At 36.7% G+C, this 21,994-nt stretch overlaps 2 protein-coding genes across 2 annotated transcripts in view; one reads left to right on the forward strand and one right to left on the reverse strand.

The window, feature by feature from the left end:
* Positions 1–21,994, forward strand: part of LOC126748327 (uncharacterized) — a 410,960-nt gene that overhangs the window by 147,332 nt on the left and 241,634 nt on the right. The gene's annotated exons all lie outside the window — the stretch shown is intronic.
* The window catches only part of LOC126748326 (prion-like-(Q/N-rich) domain-bearing protein 25), a 57,143-nt gene continuing 51,684 nt past the window's right edge, over positions 16,536–21,994 (reverse strand). Inside the window, exon 6 of the mRNA XM_050457476.1 lies at positions 16,536–18,653. Coding sequence (XP_050313433.1) covers positions 18,571–18,653 — 83 coding nt within the window. The 3' untranslated portion in view covers positions 16,536–18,570. The remainder of the gene's footprint in view (positions 18,654–21,994) is intronic.

The following is a 21,994-nucleotide window of genomic DNA, read 5'->3' on the forward strand; positions in this document are numbered from 1 at the left end:
TTAGCTGGGAAATTATCTTCTGGATGTTTCGCAGTAAGAATGGCAAAACAAGAGCTGGGAGGGGTGGTTGCACGTTCAGTGTATTTTTCACTTATTGAATCTCATATTCGGTATGGCTTGCCTTTTTGGGGTTTAACCAATAAGGGGCTACTTAACATTATCTTTGTTATTCAAAAAAAAGCAGTTAGATACCTGTGTTCTGCTAAGTTAAGAGATTCTTGCAAACCCCTCTTCATTTCTGAAAAAATCCTAACTGTTTTTTCACTCTTTATCTTAGAAACAGCTGCTCTTATTCACAAAATTCCCAAACTACCCTCTGACACTGGCCATTTGACTCGTCGTGTAAATGATGTTCCCCTACCTATTCCTACGTCTTCCCTTACCAAAAACTCATTAATTTACATAAGTAAAAAAATTTACAATCATGTTCCTCTGTGTGTTAGACATATATCGGATGTTAAGAAATTTAAAAGAGAATTAAAGTCGCTTTTATTGGCTAAGGCATATTATAACCTGGATGACTTTTTTAATGATAGGTTTTAACCTTGGACATGTTGGAAAGTTTTCTTTTTTTCCTTTTTTCTTCTCTAGTTTTGTCAACAAGTTTACCTTTATTTAGTAATTGATTTAAGTATGTTCAAAAAGTTTTGTCTTCTTGTGTTTAATTTTGTTCATTGTTTTGTCAATTTTTGAAATTGTATTTGTGTTTTGTTTTTTTAGCTTGTAGGATGCTTGTACACAAGATTATTCTTACGTAATATAGCACATTTTCTTTCTTTCTTTCTTTCATATATATATTTTTTAGAATATGCTTGAATTCTATCGTTGAGTAGTAAGTCTTTACTCACTTTTTCTACGACTGTTTATCTTTGACAGTATCAGAATAGGAAAAATAATTATATAATTTTAGGATTGTGAGCAACATTAGCATGATAATGTAAGTCGCTGATTACAACATTGATCGGCCGTAAATTGACTAAATTCATTCTTACGACAGCCAGAATATGTTTGTAAGTTAGGATTCTACTTAGTCATTAAAAGCAACATTTGTTTACAGTAATCTGATCAAATGTATTTATTTATTTATTTATTTTGGCTACATCACAGGTAAGTATACATATATCAAAAATAACAACATTTTACAAACACTAAGGTTACGAATATATTCTATTTACTCTCTTTTCGCAATCAGGAAATCGGATGTATTGCCACTGTCGGAATTAATTAGACAGTCCACCACCAGGTGTTTAATAGTCTGCCTTTCAGCACCGCAATCACAATTTACGGAAGGTATTTTTCCCCACCTAAAAAGTGAGCCGGAGTAACTGCCGCAATTCTATTATCTTCATCCTTATTCTATTAAGTATGGTCTAGACTCGTCTTGGTTAATTAAAATTTGCTGGCTTGCTTGTAACGCATGGCATATCCCGGTTGGCAGGTGTGGCCGTTTTCTCACAGTCTTCTTTCAACCGCTCAACCAATGTTGAAGTTTTCTTCGAGTTAGAGTCCCTGCCGTTTTTAGAAAGGGGTTTTCGTGAGGTTTATTTATGGTTCTGCCAGTTATTCTAACGTGGGAGGAGAGCACAGGCTCGGTGTTTATTTCCATACTCTGTGATCATAGATATTCTCAGCGAATTCGTGCAGGAGCTATGTGACTCAGTGCGGGTAGCCAATAAGTGGGCGTGGCCTTGATTGTGCCTGATATTGTACACCTTAGCTTGATCGAGTTGGGCTTTAACACGTTTAGTGTAAGCTGTTGATCCACACCGGTGCACCGTACTCCGCGATGAGCTACACCCAGCGCTGTCGATCTGAGTGTGGGGCCGCATAGCTTTTGCAGGATAATAGTTCGGGTTCTGAGTTTTGTAGCTGTTTAAATAATGAATTCTTTGAAGCTTAGCGTTCTGTCGAGTATGACACCCAAAATATTTTGAATGCATATTGCGATTGAGAAGGCTGTTCTCAAAGTTGATTTTTAGTTAGTAGTTGGCCATCCTGTTGTTTAGGTGACAGCACGACACTTTCGTCTTTGCGGCACTGAGTTGCAATTATTTGTTAGAATTTGCTCAGTTATTTCAAACTCGTAGCCAAACGTCTTTGATATAATTCGGGGCATGTCTGCTATGTAATGACTAAAGAACAGGGGAGCAAGCATCGATCCTTATGGAAGGCCATTATTTAATTTAATTTTTTTGATTTGAAATTTTTTTTTGCATCGCCTGGCATTGATAACATTAGCTATTTTTCTGCATGGGATAGTTTACATTAAATTATATATAACTCCTTGTCGCGAGACAGTGTCGTATACCGCTGACAGGTCTATGAAAGCAGCGATATTCTAATCGGCTGGTTTCCGGCAGCCTGAGTCGGCAATTTCGCTGATGCCTGATTGCACGACCGGGCTTCTACAGGTTTGTTCTCACTTCAAATTTCTTACAAGTTTGAAACTGTTTCCAAACCATTCTTGATGAGCATGCGTAAAATATTACAACTTCTGATCGATTTGAAACCGTCTGTGCGAACATCAAATACGGGTTGAGTGGAGAAGAAAAATAACCTCACTTTTTAATGCCAGTGGGAAATGGGAAAATAAATCAAACATAAACAAAGAAAAATTATACTACAACCTTGAAATAGTTGTATATTATTAATATAGTTTAAGGTTGTGTGATTATTTGCTACTTCAAGATTTACTCTAAAATAGTCCAGAAATTCTATTCTATTAAATTGGGACACGGTTTCATCAAAATAGTTTTGATTTTTGGGCTTTATCCGTTCTTCAATTAAATCTTCTTTAAAAGTCTGTGTCGGAATCAACAAAATTCTGATCAGATTCTTCCGACGATTCAAAATCACTTATTTCCTTAATGTTTATTTTTAGACTAATTCAACAATTTAAAATACAATTTTCAAAACGAATATCAAGGAGTATACAAAACGACAAAATACAAACAACAATTTAGAGGTTATGTTCATATTCTGAAGATCGGCATTGACTGGCTACACGAATTCTCTGATACTTTGCTTGAAATAAATCCGAAAACAAGTCTGACTATCAGATGACGATCAGAAATTTGTGTAAGAACATCAAACTTTTGATTTGAAACCGATCAGAAGTTCCTGTGCGAACCCATTTTACTCTATTGCGCATGTTTATTTGTCGAAAACTTGTTTCTTACTGCTGTGAGAACAAACCTTACGTCTCCACGCCAGTAGCCAGACTCAACTCGACTTTCGACTCAATCGTATAGACCTCTTCCTTTTAAACTGTATTCGCACATAAGACTATCTATTTTGTTGTAAAAGTTAAAATATATACAGTAATTGGGAAAAACATCAAGTGTATCATAACACATATTTTTGGTCCTTCGAGCCTGATTACCAACAAAAAATCGAAGAAAATCAATCCGAGCGGCCATTTTCATCCATCGAAGCGACGAACGACGGCAAAGGGTGAGAAACGAAAACACTATCTGCATACTAGCGTGGGTGGTTCTCCAAAAAGAGGTCAGTCCATTCCGATTAAGAACTATTTTATAAATTCCTATATAATCGTTGATTTTGTATAGCGTTAAGCGTTGAATTTTCTCATATACATTAAACCTTAATTCTGTATTATTTTGAAAGTTGTAAAAGTTTAAATTCTTAAAAACATGTCTTCCGAAGAGGAAAATGTTGTTGCTAATAAATTAAGAAATCTAAAGAATACACGGAAAAACTATAAATCTCAATTAACACGATTTACGACATATTTTGAGGCTGAAATATTAAAGGAACGCCCAGAGTTTAAGCAATTAGATGTTCGTCTTTCTAAAATAACACCGATTTTAAACAATTTTTTTGATATTCAATCCGAAATAGAACTGATAGAAACTTCAGTAGGTGATGATATACATGAAAAAGAACGTACGGAGTTTGAAAACAAATACTTTTCTATTGTTTCACGATGTCAAACGTATTTAGAATTTCATGAACAATTTCAAACTTCTTTTGCAGGGCCTTCGCACATAGAAACCGAAGTCACTCTGAACTCTGGCATAAAGTCGCCTCAAGTAAAACTTCCCACGATAACATTACCATCATTTGATGGAAATTTCGAGCAATGGCTATTTTTTGAAGATACGTTTCAATCTCTGATTCATACAAATAATACAATATCAGACATTAATAAGCTTCATTACTTAAGATTATCGCTAAAGGGTCAAGCATCAGACCTACTTACCTCACTCCTAATTTCCTCAAATAACTATGCTGTGGCATGGAATCTATTGGTAGAACGATATGGAAACAAGCCATTATTAATTAAAAATCACATTAAAGCTTTGTTTGAAATCAAATCGGCTCTAAAAGAGAGTCATAAAGAATTAAGAAATATTTTGGACGGTATGAATCGTCATCTACGTGCCCTTGAAGTACTTGGTTTTCCAGTAGATTCGTGGGATGTTATAATCACTTACTTATTTTTGTTAAAACTAGATCCAGTCACCAGACGTGAGTGGGAGTCTGAGTGTGCTAAGCACGACATTGTGACAAAACAAATGTTTGTTGATTTTCTGGCTGAAAAGTGTCAAATATTAGAAACTATTAATTTTACTCCTTAACTTTCATATAATTCTAATCAACATAACACTAGTAGGGCAAATAAACAACATATTAAAACTTGATTATCTACGCATGTTCTTATTTGTAGTTTTTGTAATAAAAGTCACACAATTTATAATTGTAAGGAGTTCATTCATCTCAACCCATATTTAAGGCTGTAAGAGGCTAAAAAGCATAAGCTTTGCATAAACTATCTTCATGATAATCATAAAACCGAACAATGTCGCACTACCCCCTGCAGAAAATGTCAAGTAAAACACAGTACGTTATTGCATTTTAGCTTTAACCATAATGATCAGATCACAAATCAAAACAGAATGCCTGCCATTTAAAATGCTCCATTAAATTGCAATGTTGCCACATCCTCTGAAATTCCTGAAATCTCATAAAATAATCAAACTTGCCTATTTTCGAGTAATTTCCAATCGTGTTCTTTTATCTACGGCTTTGGTTGACATTGCTGACAATCAAGGTCGAATTCATTCATGTCGAATTTTATTGGATAGAGGCAGTGAGTCAAGCAGCATCCGCTGAATCATTTTGCAAAAAATTAAATCTTAAACCTCAACCAATAAATTACACAGTGACAGGTATTAATCAAAAGGCTAGAAACATTTTGAAACATACTAAAGTTAAACTGCAAGCTAGGCAAGTGCCGTTTAATATTGATATCAAATGTTTAGTATTGCCCAAAATCTCAAATCAAATACCAAGTTTCTTATTGGACATTTCGCACATTAACATTCCTCCTGATCATTCCTCCCTTTTAGCTGATACCTGCATCTATTGATATTTTGATAGGCGCAGATTACTTTTGGGATCAGTGGAAATGGTGAGTTAAATAAAGCTAGGCAAACATATGCCTAATCTCCAAAAAATACAATTTGGTTGGATTGTTTCTGGCATTCTGTCCCTTCCTCCATATGTAGGTAATGAAAGTAACCCAGTCATGTGTAATTAAGCACTTTACAAGACCTTGATAATCAAGTATTAAGATTTTGGGAAATCGAGGAAATTCAAAATATCAAAAATCTTTCCCCCGATGAATCATTTTGTGAACAGTTATTTTAAAAAACCACTCACCAATCTTTAGATGGACGTTTTATCGTGTAGTTTCCACTTAAGAGGCCTACTTCCTCTCTAGGCGATTCCAGAGAAGCAGCAATAAAACTACTTTTAAATCTTGAAAAACGACTAAACAAAAATTCTGATCTTAAAAGACAGTACTTTGACTTTTTAAATGAATATATTTCTCTTGGTCATGTGACTCAAATCGATGTTTCTAGCTTGTCAAATCACACATGTTATTAATAAACCACATTATTCTGTCACCAAGGATTCTAGCATGACAACCAAGCTCAGAGTGGTTTTTAATGCTTCATCGCCAACCACTTCTGGGTTATCACTCAATGATATTTTAAGAGTTGGGCCAACTATCCAGCAAGACCTCTTTTCAATTGTCTTACGTGCCCATAAGCACAATATAATGATAACCGCTGACATAGCCAAAATGTATAGGCAAGTCCTAGTCAGCGAGAACCAATGTTCAATGCAATTAATTTTGTGGAGATCTGATACTAATTCTGACATTCATTTCAATTAAATACACTTACTTATGGAACAGCACCTGCAGCTTTCCTATCCACTAATGTGAATCCCTAATCTGATCCTAACATAAGTCAAATCATTGAAAATGATTTTTATATCGATGATTTATGCCCAGGCTGCACTTCTAAGAAAGAAGCTTTTGTTGTAATAAATCGTATTTCTGATATTCTTGCATCTTTTGGTTTTCCTTTAAGAAAATTCATGCCTAATAATGCTGACAGTATTTGAAGTCTAGATTTGACCCAATCTAAAGACACAATCCTTCGATTTGGCGACCTCAACGAAACTAAAACTCTTGGCTTGCTGTGGAATTCGGAATCTGATTTTTTGCAATATTTTATTAAAACTTGATCAATCTCATCCAACCAAGCGTAAAATTGTATCGTGTTTGTCCCCTGGGCTTACTTCAACCAGTAATCTATTCGCTCAGATCTCCACACAACCTGGTTGAAGTTTCAAAATAATCTACAAGAAATTAACGATATCCGAATTCCTCGCCATGTATGAAAATGAGAAATTTATCACCTGAGAAATTTATCAAGGTACAGCTTCATGGCTTCTCTGATGCTGGTCAAATCGCATATGGAACTTGTATCTATATAGTTTCTACAGACATAAACAATAAAATTCACAGTCAACTTCTCTGCGCTAAGACCAGAGTAGCTCATTTGAAGGTTGTCACTATACCACGACTTGAGCTTTACGCTGCACTGCTACTATGAGAGCTTATGTACAAGGTCAAGAACGCCTTAGCTTTAAATATAGATCAATGCTTCTATTGGTCTGATTCGACAATGGTTTTATCCTGGATCAGATCCAATCCACGACAGTGGAAAATATTCGTGGCTAACCGTGTCAATCAAATTCAATCCCTAACTGACAGCAACTTGTGGAGTTGTGTAAATACAACTGGTGTAAATACAAACGAAAATCCCGCTGGATGGCTTGTCCCGTGGCCTTGATCCTAAAAAAATAATTAGTAATACCTTGTGGTGGCAAGGTCCGCACTGGCCTTGGCCTACAAAACCTTTGGAAATTTCCAATAATACTGATGATTCAGAAAGACGTATAGAGAAGCCTATCTCATTCATGGCCACAGCTTGTTCTTTTGATCTTTTAGAAAGATTTTCGACATTAACCAAACTTCAAAGTTACTGTTTGAAGCTTGCTTACTGTTGCCGTTTTTTTAAAAACTGTCGAGATCCTTGTAAAAGCAAGCGCAAAGTCGGCCACTTAGAAACAGTGGAACTCAAATTTGCTCTCAGTAAGCTTGTATGTATGGTTCAAAAATGTGAATTTGCAAGGGAATACAATGATCTCAAAAACTCAAAAAATATTAGCCCTAAAAGTAAATTATTAAAAATTACTATTACGCATTAATCCCTACCTTGGCCAAGATGGTTTAATCCGAGTTGGAGGTAGATTAAAACATTCCGACTTTAATTATGAAAAAAGGGACCCTGCCATTTTGCCTGGAAAACATGTACTCTCTAAACTAATAGTAACCTATGAACATATCGTAGCATGTATGAACATAGCCTCTGTTATGGATCGATTTTGGCCAACTTCAGGCAGAAACCTAGCTAAGCAAGTAGTAAAACAATGTACACGTTGCTATCATTTTAACGCTACTTCAGCTTCACACATAATGGGAAACTTGCCAGACTTTAGAGTGACACAAAATAGGTCATTTTATAACGTTGGGGTTGATTACTGTGGCCCATTTTTAATAAAAGATCGTTCTACGCGAAACTATAAGAGAAGCAAGGCTTGGGTGTGTCTGTTTGTGTATCTTGGTGTGAAGGCTTGTTCACACCAAGGCTATTCACTTGAAACTGGTATCCAGTTTAAGTACGGAAGCTTTTATCGCGACACTTCGTAGGTTCTTTTCGAGAAGAGGTATAAGCGCGAATATGTACTCAGATTATGGATCAAACTTCGTCGGCGCGAAAAATGAAATATCTAATTTTTTATTAAAAAAGTATACCAATGATTTTTTATTCAAAAATCAAAACGCTTTGAAATCTGAGTTTTCCCAGAAAAATATTCAATTTCATTTTATTCGTCTGCATTATCCCCACTTCGGTGGCATATGGGAGGTAGGAGTTAAATCCTCAAAGTATCCTAAAGTAAAAAGAATTCTCAACCATCCTCACTTAGATCGAGGCGTGTCTTAATTCGTGACCCCTATACCCTTATTCCGAAGACCCTAATGATCCTCAGCCAATCTCTCCTGGCCATTTTCTCATAGGCCAACGCTTAACTGCTTTACCTAGTCACGATTATTTGGACATGAAGGACAATGGCCTCACCAAACTACAGCGACTTTAGAAGACAGTTCAAAGCTTCTGGAAAAGATGATCCAAGGAATTCATCTCCGAACTACAACAGCGGCCAAAGTGGACGACGAACTGCACGGACCTTCTGAATCCTGGGGTTGTAGTTCTTCTGTAGTTCAAAGAAGAAGGATTACCTCCATTAAAGTGGAAACTTGGTTTGGTACAAGCTGTCCATCCTGGTTCCGATGGAGTTTTTTCAACCGCCACCATCAAGACTGCTTCAACTGTTATGAAGAGACCAGCAGTAAAGCTTTGTGGTTTACCCAGATGCAAATAATTGTATTGAAGCCTTTAGGCTGTCAAGGGGGGCGGTATGTTTGATATTTCATATCCAAATCCAACATCCTTAACACAAGAAATTTAACACATATTTTAATCACAGACATTTACAACCACAATTGCACCGAACCGGCAACCTCTGATCAACCTCAGCTGATGCCTGATTACACAACCGGGCTTCTACGTCACCACGCTGACAGCCAGACTCAACTCGACTTTCGACTAGAGCGTAGGAAGCGGTCTATCCTTTTAATCTGTATTCGCACATAAAACTATCTATTTTCTTGTAAAACTTGAATTACAATATATACAGTAATTGGGAAAAACATCATTTAATTAATTACACAGCTGCCGTTCGGACTGAATCCTGCTTGTTCTAGAGGTATTTGTTGCAGTATTGTTGGACCAATCCTGTTATATAGCAGGCTTTCAAAAAGTTTGTTGGCTTAGGCGGGCAATTGGACGATAATTGCCTGCCAGTAGAGAAAGCAGGCCAGTTAGCTTTTCTGAAGTTCCATCTGGAGTGTGGGAAAGATTTTATGACTGGGATGCTAAGATTTTAACCAAAATAGTGCCTCTGTGTTTTACGTCGAATAAAACGTGGATACCATGTTTCTCTGACCGTTCCAAAAGAGAGGTACCATTTATGTCATTGTCACGGTACTTCCACATCTCATGGTGGCTGTTAAAATTCTCTATGTATACAGGGTGTAAATAAATAGATGGGAAAAAATTCAGGGGCTGATTCTTGAGTAAATTTTAAGAAAAAAGCTTGGATGCATTTTCTATGCATCAAAAGGCATTTTCTGAGGCTCACTATTTTTTTTAATTTGTATCAGTGTACTGGATATTGATGACTTGAGAAATCAAATCATTAATTTATGTGCTGTACTTCAAAATTCTCCCGGAATTTTGTATCAGATTCGTCGACACATGCGGTGACGTGCAGACTTGCATAATGGCAGAGGGTGGTCATTTTCAACATTTTTTATAATTATTTAATTTGTTTTTCTTTCATTTGGTTTAAAACAAAAATTAGAATCACATCTAAACATTAATAATAAGCACGTAATACATTTAGGTAGATGGATTTAATTTATTTAAATGAATACGCAACCTCGGACAAAAGAAAGTCAAGAGATCAAATTTGCTCAGAAATAAATGAGAGTGTGAGCCTCAGAAAATGCCTTTTGATGCATAGAAAATGCATAAATAATAAATAAAATATCTACAGGGTTTTTACAGGTATTATAAAAAAAAAACATATTTTTCTTTAATCTTTACTACCCGGTATCTCAAAAGTTACGCCTTTTAGGACATACGTTCATATACAGTTTTTTTCTTAAAATTTACCCAAGAATCAACCCCTGAATTTTTTCGCATCTATTTATTTATACCCTGTATAGCTGGATGTTCATAGAGCTTGAGTAGATGGCCAGGTCAGGTGAGAGCTGGTGGTTTATAAATGTTAACCATTGTGATATCGCCAAGTTTTACGGTTCCCTCATGGATGTTATTTTCAGTGGAGGTGGAAAGCAGAGATGCATTTTCTATGTTTCTGTTTTTTTTTATGTTGCTACACCATGGGGTCTGTCATAGGTAGCGCCCAATAGGTGCTTGGAATATGTCCTCTTGAGCTCAGTTGAGTTTCATTTTCAGGATGCGTTTATTGAATTCCGACGAGGTCAACATCGTTCTCTTTTAAAAATCTGTGTAGAAATTGGCATTTTGCTATGCTTATGCATTTCATATTGGGGTGGCAGAGTCCTATACTGGGTCCGAGCTCCTTTGTCAATTCCTCCTTAGAAGAACCATTTATTGATTGTATCATCTTTTGTTGCGCCTATGATTCTCAGACAATCCGAAGATTGAGTTCATTTTACGTTGTTTTGATATAATTAATATTAATTTTCCAATAGACTTGCCTGATAGTTTGCTGACTATCGAATTCTAAATCCGAATTTGGTAAAATTTGGGTTGTCAAGACGAATAGTTGATTAGGTAGTGGATATTTAACGTAATTTTACGTCATATGATATCATTTTTACTTAGAAATATACTCATCAAATATTTTTTGTTTAAATAATCTAAACCTCGGCGATTGCAGTCTGACTTCGATCACCATGACGAGGCTTTAACATTGTATAACTAAACTAATGTCTTAATTTTTCCTAAATATGATTCACCATTTTAGTCACCTCTTTGCCCTTGGGAAATGTAGAGAGAGGTCTTTAATAATATAAACGTCGAGGCATCCACTATTTTACTTAAAATCCATCCATATATGATGGATCCGTCTCAATTTCTAATATGCTGCCCAATTTTTTCTTTAAATTTCCATACAGAAGTTACCAAATTCAATTTGCATTTTTAATATCACCAGTCTCATTGGTATGACTATGGCGTCCAACTTAGAAGGTACGACTGTCACTGCATTAAGTGCCTTTTTCTTTAGGCGATCTATAATGTGAAGAACCTACTAGATGCGCCATCTACGGACAAGATCCATTAATCGGTGTAAATTCTACACCGATCGGTGGAGGTGTACCATCCTTCATGGAGTGTCCTATTTACGCCGCTACATGCTGAATTTTCTATTCAGTGAAAGAAATTAAACATACAATAATTCTAATGGAGAAATAATGGACAGGGAATCCCGCATTAGATGACCCTATATCTTTTCTCGGGATGTACAGAGCATTTTTAGCTTCAAACAAAGTTTTGTTTTATTACGTTCTTGCATATACAGAGTGCAATAACAAGATCAAGTGTGAATATTTGCGTTTAGATACCAACTTATTTGTAGTAATCATGAATAATTCTAAATTGATAGCATCTTCCTTTTATGATTCAGTTGCCTTTAATGATTTCATTTTTTTTCTTGATTATGTCAAAAATGCTTGTTTGAAATGTTGGTGCTCTTTAATACAAAAAACACACGTTTAAAAATTTTGCGAAACCCTAAATTTCCAGAAGTTTTTTGTATCGACAAGAATAGATTAGAAACCTATTAATTAATTAACTTAATATTTTTTAAAACAACCAAAATATTTGTAAAAAAACTTTTTTAGTCTTGGGATTTTTTTAAAATAAAGGGATATTTTTCAACACAAATTAAAATTAATACATTGATAGTTTTTCTTTATAAAGGTACTGGAAAACTTTTTAATACCGTGTATTTTCACCTCTAGGGTTTATGCAAGCTTGGAGACGCCTGTCCATGCTGTCTATGAGATTGGAGATTGCTTTTGAGGAATATTGTGTCGTTCTTCTCAAGGAGCATGGAGAATGTATCTGTCGTCACTCGCCAGTCATTGTATCTTGAATATAAATTCCGTGAGGCCATTAGACATGATACCAGCCCAGAACATAGAAGTTCCTCCTGCAAAGGATAATAAGGGGTGTGCACGAGCAAGCTAAGCAGCTCTTGTGGGTACCCTCCATACTCGTGTCCGATGGCTATCCTGCACCAAAAAAATTCTTGTTTCGTCAAAAAAACAACGAAGTTCCAAAATTCCACAGGTAAAGGTGTGCTCTTGTGACCACTGTAGTCGACGGACTACAGGTCATTATTGACATTATCCTCAGGTTGTAGTCGGAATACTCTTAATGGTCGGTGACACCTCAAAGTAGTTGAGTTCTTGTTGCCAGTATTCGCCTCCGCAATGTAGAGACCAATATTTTCACTCCCAAAGCATCGCGCATATCTTTGGAGTGCTGGTATTGTCATAGTTGAGTTTCTTCGGACTTGAATTTTAACAGTTTTGTTATTGATTAGTGACACCTTCTACTGCTTCTCGGTCTATCATGAAAAGAATTATTCTGCAGATTCGAAGTACGAGACACATTACGTTGCCGAACCCCAACGCTATTAGCCACGAACCTTTGAAAGTGGCCTTCAAGTAAGACTTACTATTCTTGCATGGTTAATCTCACTTATGATAACACAACGTGTGGTGAAATGAGGTAGGCCTAACTACTAGCACATACACCTAAGCTAGTGATACGGGTCCTTGAATTCGAAGTTGCCAAGAACACGAACAGGAGCCAGGCTCGTGTCCGGCAAATAATTCTGGGAGAGGATGACTTCGAGAAATCGGTTAAGCGGATCATTAGGAAAGTTAATAGAGGACGTAGTGGCCAGAACCGAAAATCGAAGTTAAAGTATTAAAACTGTGGCAAATCAGATCACATAAGACACTGTTCAGAAGGCGCTAGTTCTACTCCCGCCAATCCAGAATACTAAATCAGGTTCATCCGAAGAGGTAATCGTCGGTCGATATTCAGCAAGCTTCAGTAAAAGTAAATACCGTCCAGATCTCCTCGCTGTAGCACTGTACCAACAGCGTTTTCGTCGACGTGTGGTGGATGGAACCCTCCCCACTGTGCTGCTAGATACAGGTGCGCCAAAGACAATTAGAGACCTGAAGTAGTAAAATCTGTAGCTAAGATTCGGCAATCAGATTGGGGTTTACTAACAGAAATGGGAGATCCAGCAAATGTCCATGGTGGAACAAACGTCACGTTCACTATAGGAAAACCCATATTTGAACATCTGGTGATATTGGCTGATGAGGTAATCATTGCGACCGACATAATGCGGGCACTAAAGGCTTTGAGAGTCTTGGAGATGACAAGGAAGTTGTTTGTCATCGTAAGAGGAATTACAGTGTTCAATTTCTATTTGCAGAGGAAACTTCGATTCCAGGGCGAAGCGATCATTCTGAAGGCCCGCGATCATACCAAAATAAAAAATAGCACGGACGGCGTCGGAAAAGTCATGTTCGAACCTGGAATACAAGACGAGGCTGTTGGTCGAAGGATAGCAGTCCGAAAGACCCTTGCACGGGCTAAAAGAAGTATTCCTGTGAGGGTAATGAATATCAATCATTATCCTGTGTTGTTAAAGAAGGGCAAGGAGTTAGGTCACTGCTCTACAGTTTCAGCAATAATGCCATTTGGCCATGAGAGAAGAGGCTGATAAGATTATTGAGAGTATGGCCAAGAAAGGTGTTATAGAACCATCTAGCAGTCCATGGTCTTCACCGGTGGCTCGATTAGACTCTGCGTAGATTACCGGCAGCTTAATAACGTTACTAGAAAGGACAGCTGTTCTCTTCCTCGAATTGATGACACTTTGGATACCCTGGCGTGGCAAAGATCACCCCAGACCTGAAAACTGTATACCGGCAAGTTGAGTTGGCTCCTGAAGATCGAGAAAAGAGGGCTTTCACGATGGGTGCTGGGTTATGGCAATTTAACATAAAGCCATTTGGATTATGCAATACTTCTGCCACTTTTGAACGATTGATGGAAACAATTTTAAGGAAACTATCCTGGAAGACTTGCCTGGTTTACCTTGATGACATTATTGTGGTAGGAAAATCATTTGAGGACTACATGAAACATCTAGAAGAAGTGTTTCTGAGGCTACAAAATTCTGGACTAAAGTTGTGCCCAAAGAAATGTTATTTGTTTCAAACGGCTGTACAGTATCCGAGTCACGTCCAGTCAAGGAGTTGCAGTTAACAAGGCAAACGTCTAGATTGTCCTGTTCTCAAAGACAAGCAACCTACCTAACCTTCTTTGGATTATGCACTTACTACTGACGCTATGTGAGAGGATTTGCCAACATCGCAAAACCACTAATCAGGCTGAAAGAAAAAGAGCAGAAATCACAATGGTCCCAACACTGTCAGAAAGATTTCTATCCCTTACCTGAAGGAAAATTTGTACTGAACATAGTTGCTACCTGTTGTCAAAGCCATGGAACACTTCTATAAGCCCCTCTATGTGAGGAAGTTCGTAATACGAACTGACCATGCAGCTTTAAAATGGCTCCTTTAGTATTAAAACCTGGAGACAAAAAGGAATATAAAGACTACAGGAGTTTGTCCTTTCAAGAAGACAGGACTGCAAACATTATCAATGGGCAGAGGAAAAAGGTGCTCAGTTGTTAAGAACTACCATCGTCGATGATATTTAGCAAAATGGGGATCTTATAAGAGACCAGTAGAAAGATCCCTTTCTTTCCTATTTTTCTAATGTCACGTAAGATGACGTGACAGAAGCAGGGAGTAAATACATCTGAGGCATACCCTCTACCAAACCAGGAAGCCTCCACTATCGTCGACGTCTGAATAAAATAATGGATCTGCCGTTTTGATGTACCTGAAGATGATGTTTCACAAGATCTGTCAGATGCTTGATATCAAGAAAACGAGACTACTTGTTTGGAATAGGCATTGCAGCCGCAGTCAGATGGCATGGTGAATCGAATGAATAGGACCAATAATCGGTATTTGGCCAAAGTAGTCTCAAGCCATTAAAGAGACTGCGAATAGTTTTCTTCATTTGGTTCTGCTAGTTTATCGGTCGACCATCCATGAAAGCACAGACGAATCTCCGGCTCGAATAGTGATGGGAAGAGGACTCCGTCTCCCATGCGATCTGAAGTTTGCCACTATAAACCGATGTTGCTGGGGAGGACTACATCAGTAAGCTGCGTAATAGAATGGATTTCATTCATAATCAAGTGCGCATTTCCAGTCAAGATCACAGTGATTCGGATGAAGGTGCATATGATGTCATTGCCAAAGACCAGAGGTATAACAACGGTGAGTTGGTTTGGCTCTACGACTCTTAGAGATAGAAGGGTCTATCACCAAAACTTCAAACATCCTCGGATGTGCAACGATTTTTTTTACAGAATACATAAGCCACCGAGGGTAAAGCTCGAGTCATCCACTTTAACCGACTGGCTCCTTATTATGGAAACCACGATGACGCTGAGCTGTGAAAACTCCAACCAGGGTCGGATTTGACTTTCGATAAATTCAAGGCCCATCATTCTAAACGCCCAAAGAGTCGATACGGTGTGACCTGTGAAGTGCAGCAAGATTTGTTTATTGCTCCAGCGAGTATCCTCTAGCACAATCTGTGGCCAAGGATTTACAAATGCCTGAATAGCTGAAGTTTTTCGTATAAAGTTCGGAAAAATTCAAGAGCTGCGTCGGTTTAATCACGGACTCATAAACCTGGACTGTAGGACCATTTACAGCATGTTATAAATGGTCTTGAGGTTTACAGGCGTGTACGTTCTGGTGTGCTGTTATACTCGCCAACGTCGTTATCTGAATGAAACCGTTGATTGTTATTTATACAAAAGGCCCAATTGGAAAAGGGGAACTTTCTGCCGATATCAGAATCAATCAGATGACGGAATGGTCAACAGAGTATATAAGGAGCCGCATCGCCGCTGAGAATCAGTTGTCCGTTCAGAGAAGGAAAGTTCGGAATGTTGGCAAGATATTTAAATAGTTTTAAGTAAATAGAGTAGTAGTAGTCGTGAGTAATGGTGTTTTCTTAGTGAAAATAAATTAGTTGACTATTTTCGACTGTTTTAATTCACACCTAATGAAAGGGAAAAACGCTACACACTCATATAGATCATGATACAAAAATAAGGCAAACTGTTATTTTTCCTTTTTTCCAGATAGCTTTTGGAGCTCCATCATGCATAGCAGACATGACAACAGTAAATTGCGTAGTTGTTCAGTAGCATGAAAAACATGAAAACTCTTTAGATTTCGAAATATACTAGTTATTGGTTAGTATCCTCAGTAAGTCTAAGTAAGTAGAAGAGGATGTCAAGCAATTGTAAAAAACTAGGATTGGTAAACAGTCTTGAATAAATAATATATACAGTGATAAATAAACCTAAATATATTTTATATAAGTACTATACATGAGGTAATAGTTAACAATAATTTAACATTAAAAATAAGGTCTAATTATATTCTAGTATTTATACTCTATTGCAGAAATGTATAGAGCAATAAAATCTCATTAGGTATGCAAAAGTGGTACCCAGTGACCCACCAATATTTTATGCCACTACTTTAGTTAGGTATTAGTTTCAATGTAAAATTCATTGTTTTCGTCGAGTGCAGGTAGTGCCACCCGGTTTTGTATCAATTTATAAGTTTTGCCCATTGTTGAATTGTTGGTTGAGCTGGTTAGATTAGTAAAAAGTTGCGCAACGTCATGCATAATCAAATGCCTGCCCCATGTTAGCCGGCGAATTTGGGACACCCTGTACATGGTATAATATATACCTAGATATAAATTAAATTATGATAGATAGAAGTGTTCGTCATCTGACGAGCTATCATCACATCTTGACATTATAATTAAACGGTCGACTGTCTGATAGATCATGTTGTCAAGATCCCACATTTTGTCCTCTTGCTTAATTACATGCTGGACTGCTTTTCGCCAATTCTTGATTAAACAGTTAGCAATACCTTTTGTAATCAGCCAATCGATAATCTCTTGCTTTCTCTAACATAAATTTGGCGTCTTCTCTATTCGTCGTGAATGATAGCTTGCGTTCTCCATAACCACCACCGAATTAGCAGGAAGAAATTTCATCATTTCACCAAAATACTCTTCGAAAACGTTCGAATTCATGTTTTCATGGTAATCACCTGTGCGAGTCGACTCAAAGGGTAGCAGAACTTCTTTTAAAAATCCCTCTTCGCTTTCAATGTGTGTGGTTATTTTTTCCTTTTCCCGAAGGCACTTTAATACCCGTGGACCGGCCTTCTATGAAAGCTTGGCGAGCACTAGTAATATTTTTGTTTTGCCACATTTTTTGAACTATATAATATTCGTTAATCCACGTCTCATCAAGATAAAAAAACTTTCTTTTGCTCCCTGCGGTACTGCTTGATACTTCTCAAGTATTTTCGTCTCCAGCAAACAATTTCGTCGCTCTCTAGTAAAAGTGCTTTGCGCTTATGCTTTTTCCAGGCAAAATCCATACTCTTTAAAGTTTTCCATAAAGTTTTCTATTTATCAACGGAATACTGTCATCTCGGCCAAGCTTCATCAAAATTTTGTCTAGGATGGGTATTTCCTTTTTAAAATAAAAACAGTAAACTTTTCTTTGAATTATACATTTAGTGTTTTCATCAAAGACTTTTGTTGGTCGTCCCGGCTTTTGCTTGGGAGATTCCACTTGATCGGCTACTATTGTTTCCCGCAACAATTTGAAAATGGTGGACTTTCTAATTCCAGTCATTCATGAACATGTTTCAACAATTTCTTGCACAGTAAAACTAGGGTAATCATGTTTTATGCAATCATGTACATTTAAAATAATAACTTATTAAATTAAAAGTATTAAATTAATATTTAATCTGTTTCAAAATAGAGGCATTTAATCCAAGAAAATTAAATTAATAAATATTACAAGTACCTACGCCTATGAACGACCACGAAATTTAGGCAAACAGAATGGAATTTCCCAGTTTATTACTCTATACATTTCTGAAATAGAGTATAACTTATTAATCTATTTTCAACAGTATAAAAATAATTTGTTCATACATAAATAAAATAATAATCCATTATCGCTTAAGGTCTAAATAATATTCGTGTAGTTTTTGAAACCATGACAAAGGATTCGAGATGAAAAGTTTTTCATAAATTGTTGGTTAAACCAAATATACAAGTTAACTTAATACCTATGTTTTTATCTCCATCTTCAACATCATTTAAACAATTTCAATTTAAGACAAATAGACATGCACTGTTACTAGGTACTTATATCTAAAATTATAAAGTAGAATCTATAAAAGGACATTCTGAAGGAGGAATACATAGAATTTTAAATTACCTTTTCTCTGTATAAGCATGTTAGTTGATATTACGTAAAATATACGTTTTACAGAAATATTTAAATACGTACATATAAAAGAAGAGAAACCGTATAAAATATTGGTGATATAGGGTTTCCAAATACAGATAATCCTCCATTACCTGAAACAAACGTTAAAAGATAGTATAATAATAATAATAATAATAATAATAATAATAATAATAATAATAATAATAATAATAAGCTTTATTTCTAACAGGTTACATATACCCAGTTACAGGAAAATCAATTAAATATATAAATGTACAAGTACGAATGCATGAACTGTATTAGATCCATGCAACTAAACTATAAAAGAATTGCTATATAATAAAGAAAATAGTGAGTTTGAGATAATAAATAATAAAAAGTCAACACTAAGTTAGGATAAGAATCAAGAATTAATTTAAATCAAAAGACCAGAAAAAAAAATGAGTAAATAAATGTATTCAAACTGAAAACTAAATAACCTAGCCTCCCCCACCGACCATACGTAGGTGACTCAAAATAAGTGCCAGATTGTCATGGTGAATTTCGCAAGAATCAGCAATAGTGTTAAAGTTTTGACACATAAAGTGAATAGGACTCTGGTACAGAATGTTGGACCTGGCTGTGTCCAAGTTAAAAGCTGGACACTGTCTAGATCCTGGGCGTGGTATATGAAAGCAAATCCTTTGCAAAAGGGATGGGCAGTCAATTTTATGGTTAAGTAAGTTAAACAAGAATTTCACCGAATGCATTTCTCTCCTCTTCGTAAGTGACCGTTCAGTATGTCTAGAGAGGTTATAGTTATGGTCAAAACCCCTTGGAGGACAGATTCCATCATCCTTAAATGCCAAACATTTAATTGCCGTTGGACTGATTCTAATAGGTGAATGTGCTGGTTGTAAATGGGAGACCAAATGAGGGAGCTGTAGTCCAGCCTGGATCTAATAAATGCATAGTAGAGAGTTTTGGTAGTGGCAGTGTTCGAAAAAAGTTTGCAATTTCTATTAATAAACCCAGCATGCGAGTAGCTCTAGAAACAGTATCTTCGATGTGAGGGATAAAAGAAAATTTTTAGTCAAAGGTGACTCCAAGATCCTTAAAACAGGTAGACCTTGCCAGAGACTCTCCATTAACTGAGTAATTAAAGACAACTGGACTTTTGATTCGAAAGTAGCTGGCCACATTACACTTGGAAACATTAAGGTTAAGCCTGTTCAAAGTGCACCAATGGTGTACAGTATTGATGTTCTCTTGCAGTTGACCACAATCTGCTATAGAGTCAATCCTATGGAAAAGCTTTAAATCATCAGCATATGCTAACCGAGAGCAATTGAGGGTGGAGATCAAGTCATTAGCGAAAACGTTAAAGAGAAGGGAGCCCAAGTTAGAGCCTTGAGGAACTCCAGAGGTGGGTGAAAAACAAGCAGATCTAAAGCCTTCGACCGCTACAAACTGAGAGCGGTCAACTAAATAGGAGTTAAGGAGCTTTATCAAGCGGTCGGAGAATCCAAACCTTATTTAATAGGATGAAGTGGTCAATCTGGTCAAAAGGCTTTTGAAAGTCTGTGTAGATAACATCGATTTGACCTCCATCATTAGGTGCTTCACACACAAATTGAGAAAATAATGCTAGGTTTGTAGTACATGATCAACCAGAAACAAAGCCATGTTGATCGTTGGCCAGCATGGACTTAACCTTGGGAAAAATTAATTTATAAAGAGCCAACTAGAATAACTTTGAGAAATTGCACAGAATAGGGCGGTAATTCTCTATTGTTCCAGCATCGCCCTTTTTAAAGATAGGGCAAACTTTGACTTGCTTTCAGATATTGGGAAAAATACCAGTGTTAAGGATCAGATTAAAAATGTGTTCAAACAGAGCAGTCCTTAGCTAAAAAACTAGGAATTAGATCTGGCCAGAGGTCATTTTGCTCTGCCCCCCGTAATAATGTCGGTAGCCGCGAGCGGGACGACGTCTATGCAAGTGAGGGGAGTTTTAGAGACGACAGGGTGATCGCTGGGAAGTGAGTTGGTGTATACACTCCTGAAATAATCTCCAAAAGCTGAAACAATGCTGTCAGGCGTATTGTATGATTGGTTAGAAAGCTTCATTGAGCCGGGGATTAGATACTGATTACGTTTGCTTCGAATAAAAGACCAAAATTCACTCGGATCGGAGGTTATTTTATTCTCAATACTATGGATGTACGTTTTGTAGGCTTGTGCAGTTAGAGCTTTAATTGTCTTGCGCAAAGATCTAAATATCTCTAGATGATGATTAGACTTAAAGAAATCTTAAAATCACGAAATGCTCTTTCCTTTTTATATATATTACGAATTATGTTCCCCAAAAACCAGGGAGGGAAACATCTTTTACGTTTTACCTTGAAGGGTACCGCTCTAGCGAAAGTGTTGTTCAGTATATCATAAAAAACAACACATGCAGAGTTGACGTCCTGCTGCACCGTGACAGGCGACCAATCAGTATCTAGCAGCAGCAAATTAAATTCCTTTATTTCAGCTTTATTAAAGGGTAGGTTATTGAAAGAGGTAAGGCCTGCATGGAATTCAAATGACAGAGAAGGATGGTAGGTGTCCTCCGGGAGAAGAGATGCACCGCTGTTAAGTACAGAGATATCGAAGCTTGCAAAGATTAAATCCAAACAGCGAAGATTGTTATTTACCACGTTATTGAATTGCTTATAGTTTAGGAAATCAAAAAAAATACTTAGAAGTTGACGTTTACTATTGGAACAAGGATAATCATATACTCCTAGGATAATCACATGTTCAGAAAGATTACAGAAAAGAAGAAAGAAAGAAATGTAGATTACATTAACAATGGAAAAGGCTTCGAGAAAGCGTTCTAATTGCACGAAGTCGATGAAAGGAGGAACGTACAATACAAAAATATACAGTATGAAATGATTAAATTTGACTCTACATCCTACCAGGTCAATTTCCGGTATTTCTTGGCTGATCGCAGAGAGGTCGAGGGCTTCCGAGAAGAGGTGGTTCAGAATCCCCAGTATAATATTTTTTTCTAATTACAAATATAATCAATAAACTTGTTAATACCATATGACATACCAAAATATTTTCTGATGTCAATTACCTTTCTTAAAACCCGGTCGACGTAAGGACCGATAGTAAACCCACAAAACTAGTGGATGTACCATTACATGGATTACAATGTGGTTGTTTAATTCAAATAAGAACGATAATCAATAAAAGAAAATCAATTAAACCGATACTATCATAAGCCCTCGGTTGGCTTATCAAGGTATTATCAGAATCACGATCCCAAATCTCACCACATCAAGTGGGGGAGTTTTAAACTATATTGACGAAATTGTTTACAGTTCCGGATCTTTCTTCAACTTACATATCCGAAATATAAAAAGGGATCTATTTGCTAAATATTTGCCTTTAACGATCACTTAGCAAATAATGTGTGCCTCTATGAAGAAAAATT

This window comes from Anthonomus grandis, chromosome 22 (genome assembly GCF_022605725.1).
Source record: "Anthonomus grandis grandis chromosome 22, icAntGran1.3, whole genome shotgun sequence".
Taxonomy (NCBI): Eukaryota; Metazoa; Arthropoda; class Insecta; order Coleoptera; family Curculionidae; genus Anthonomus; species Anthonomus grandis.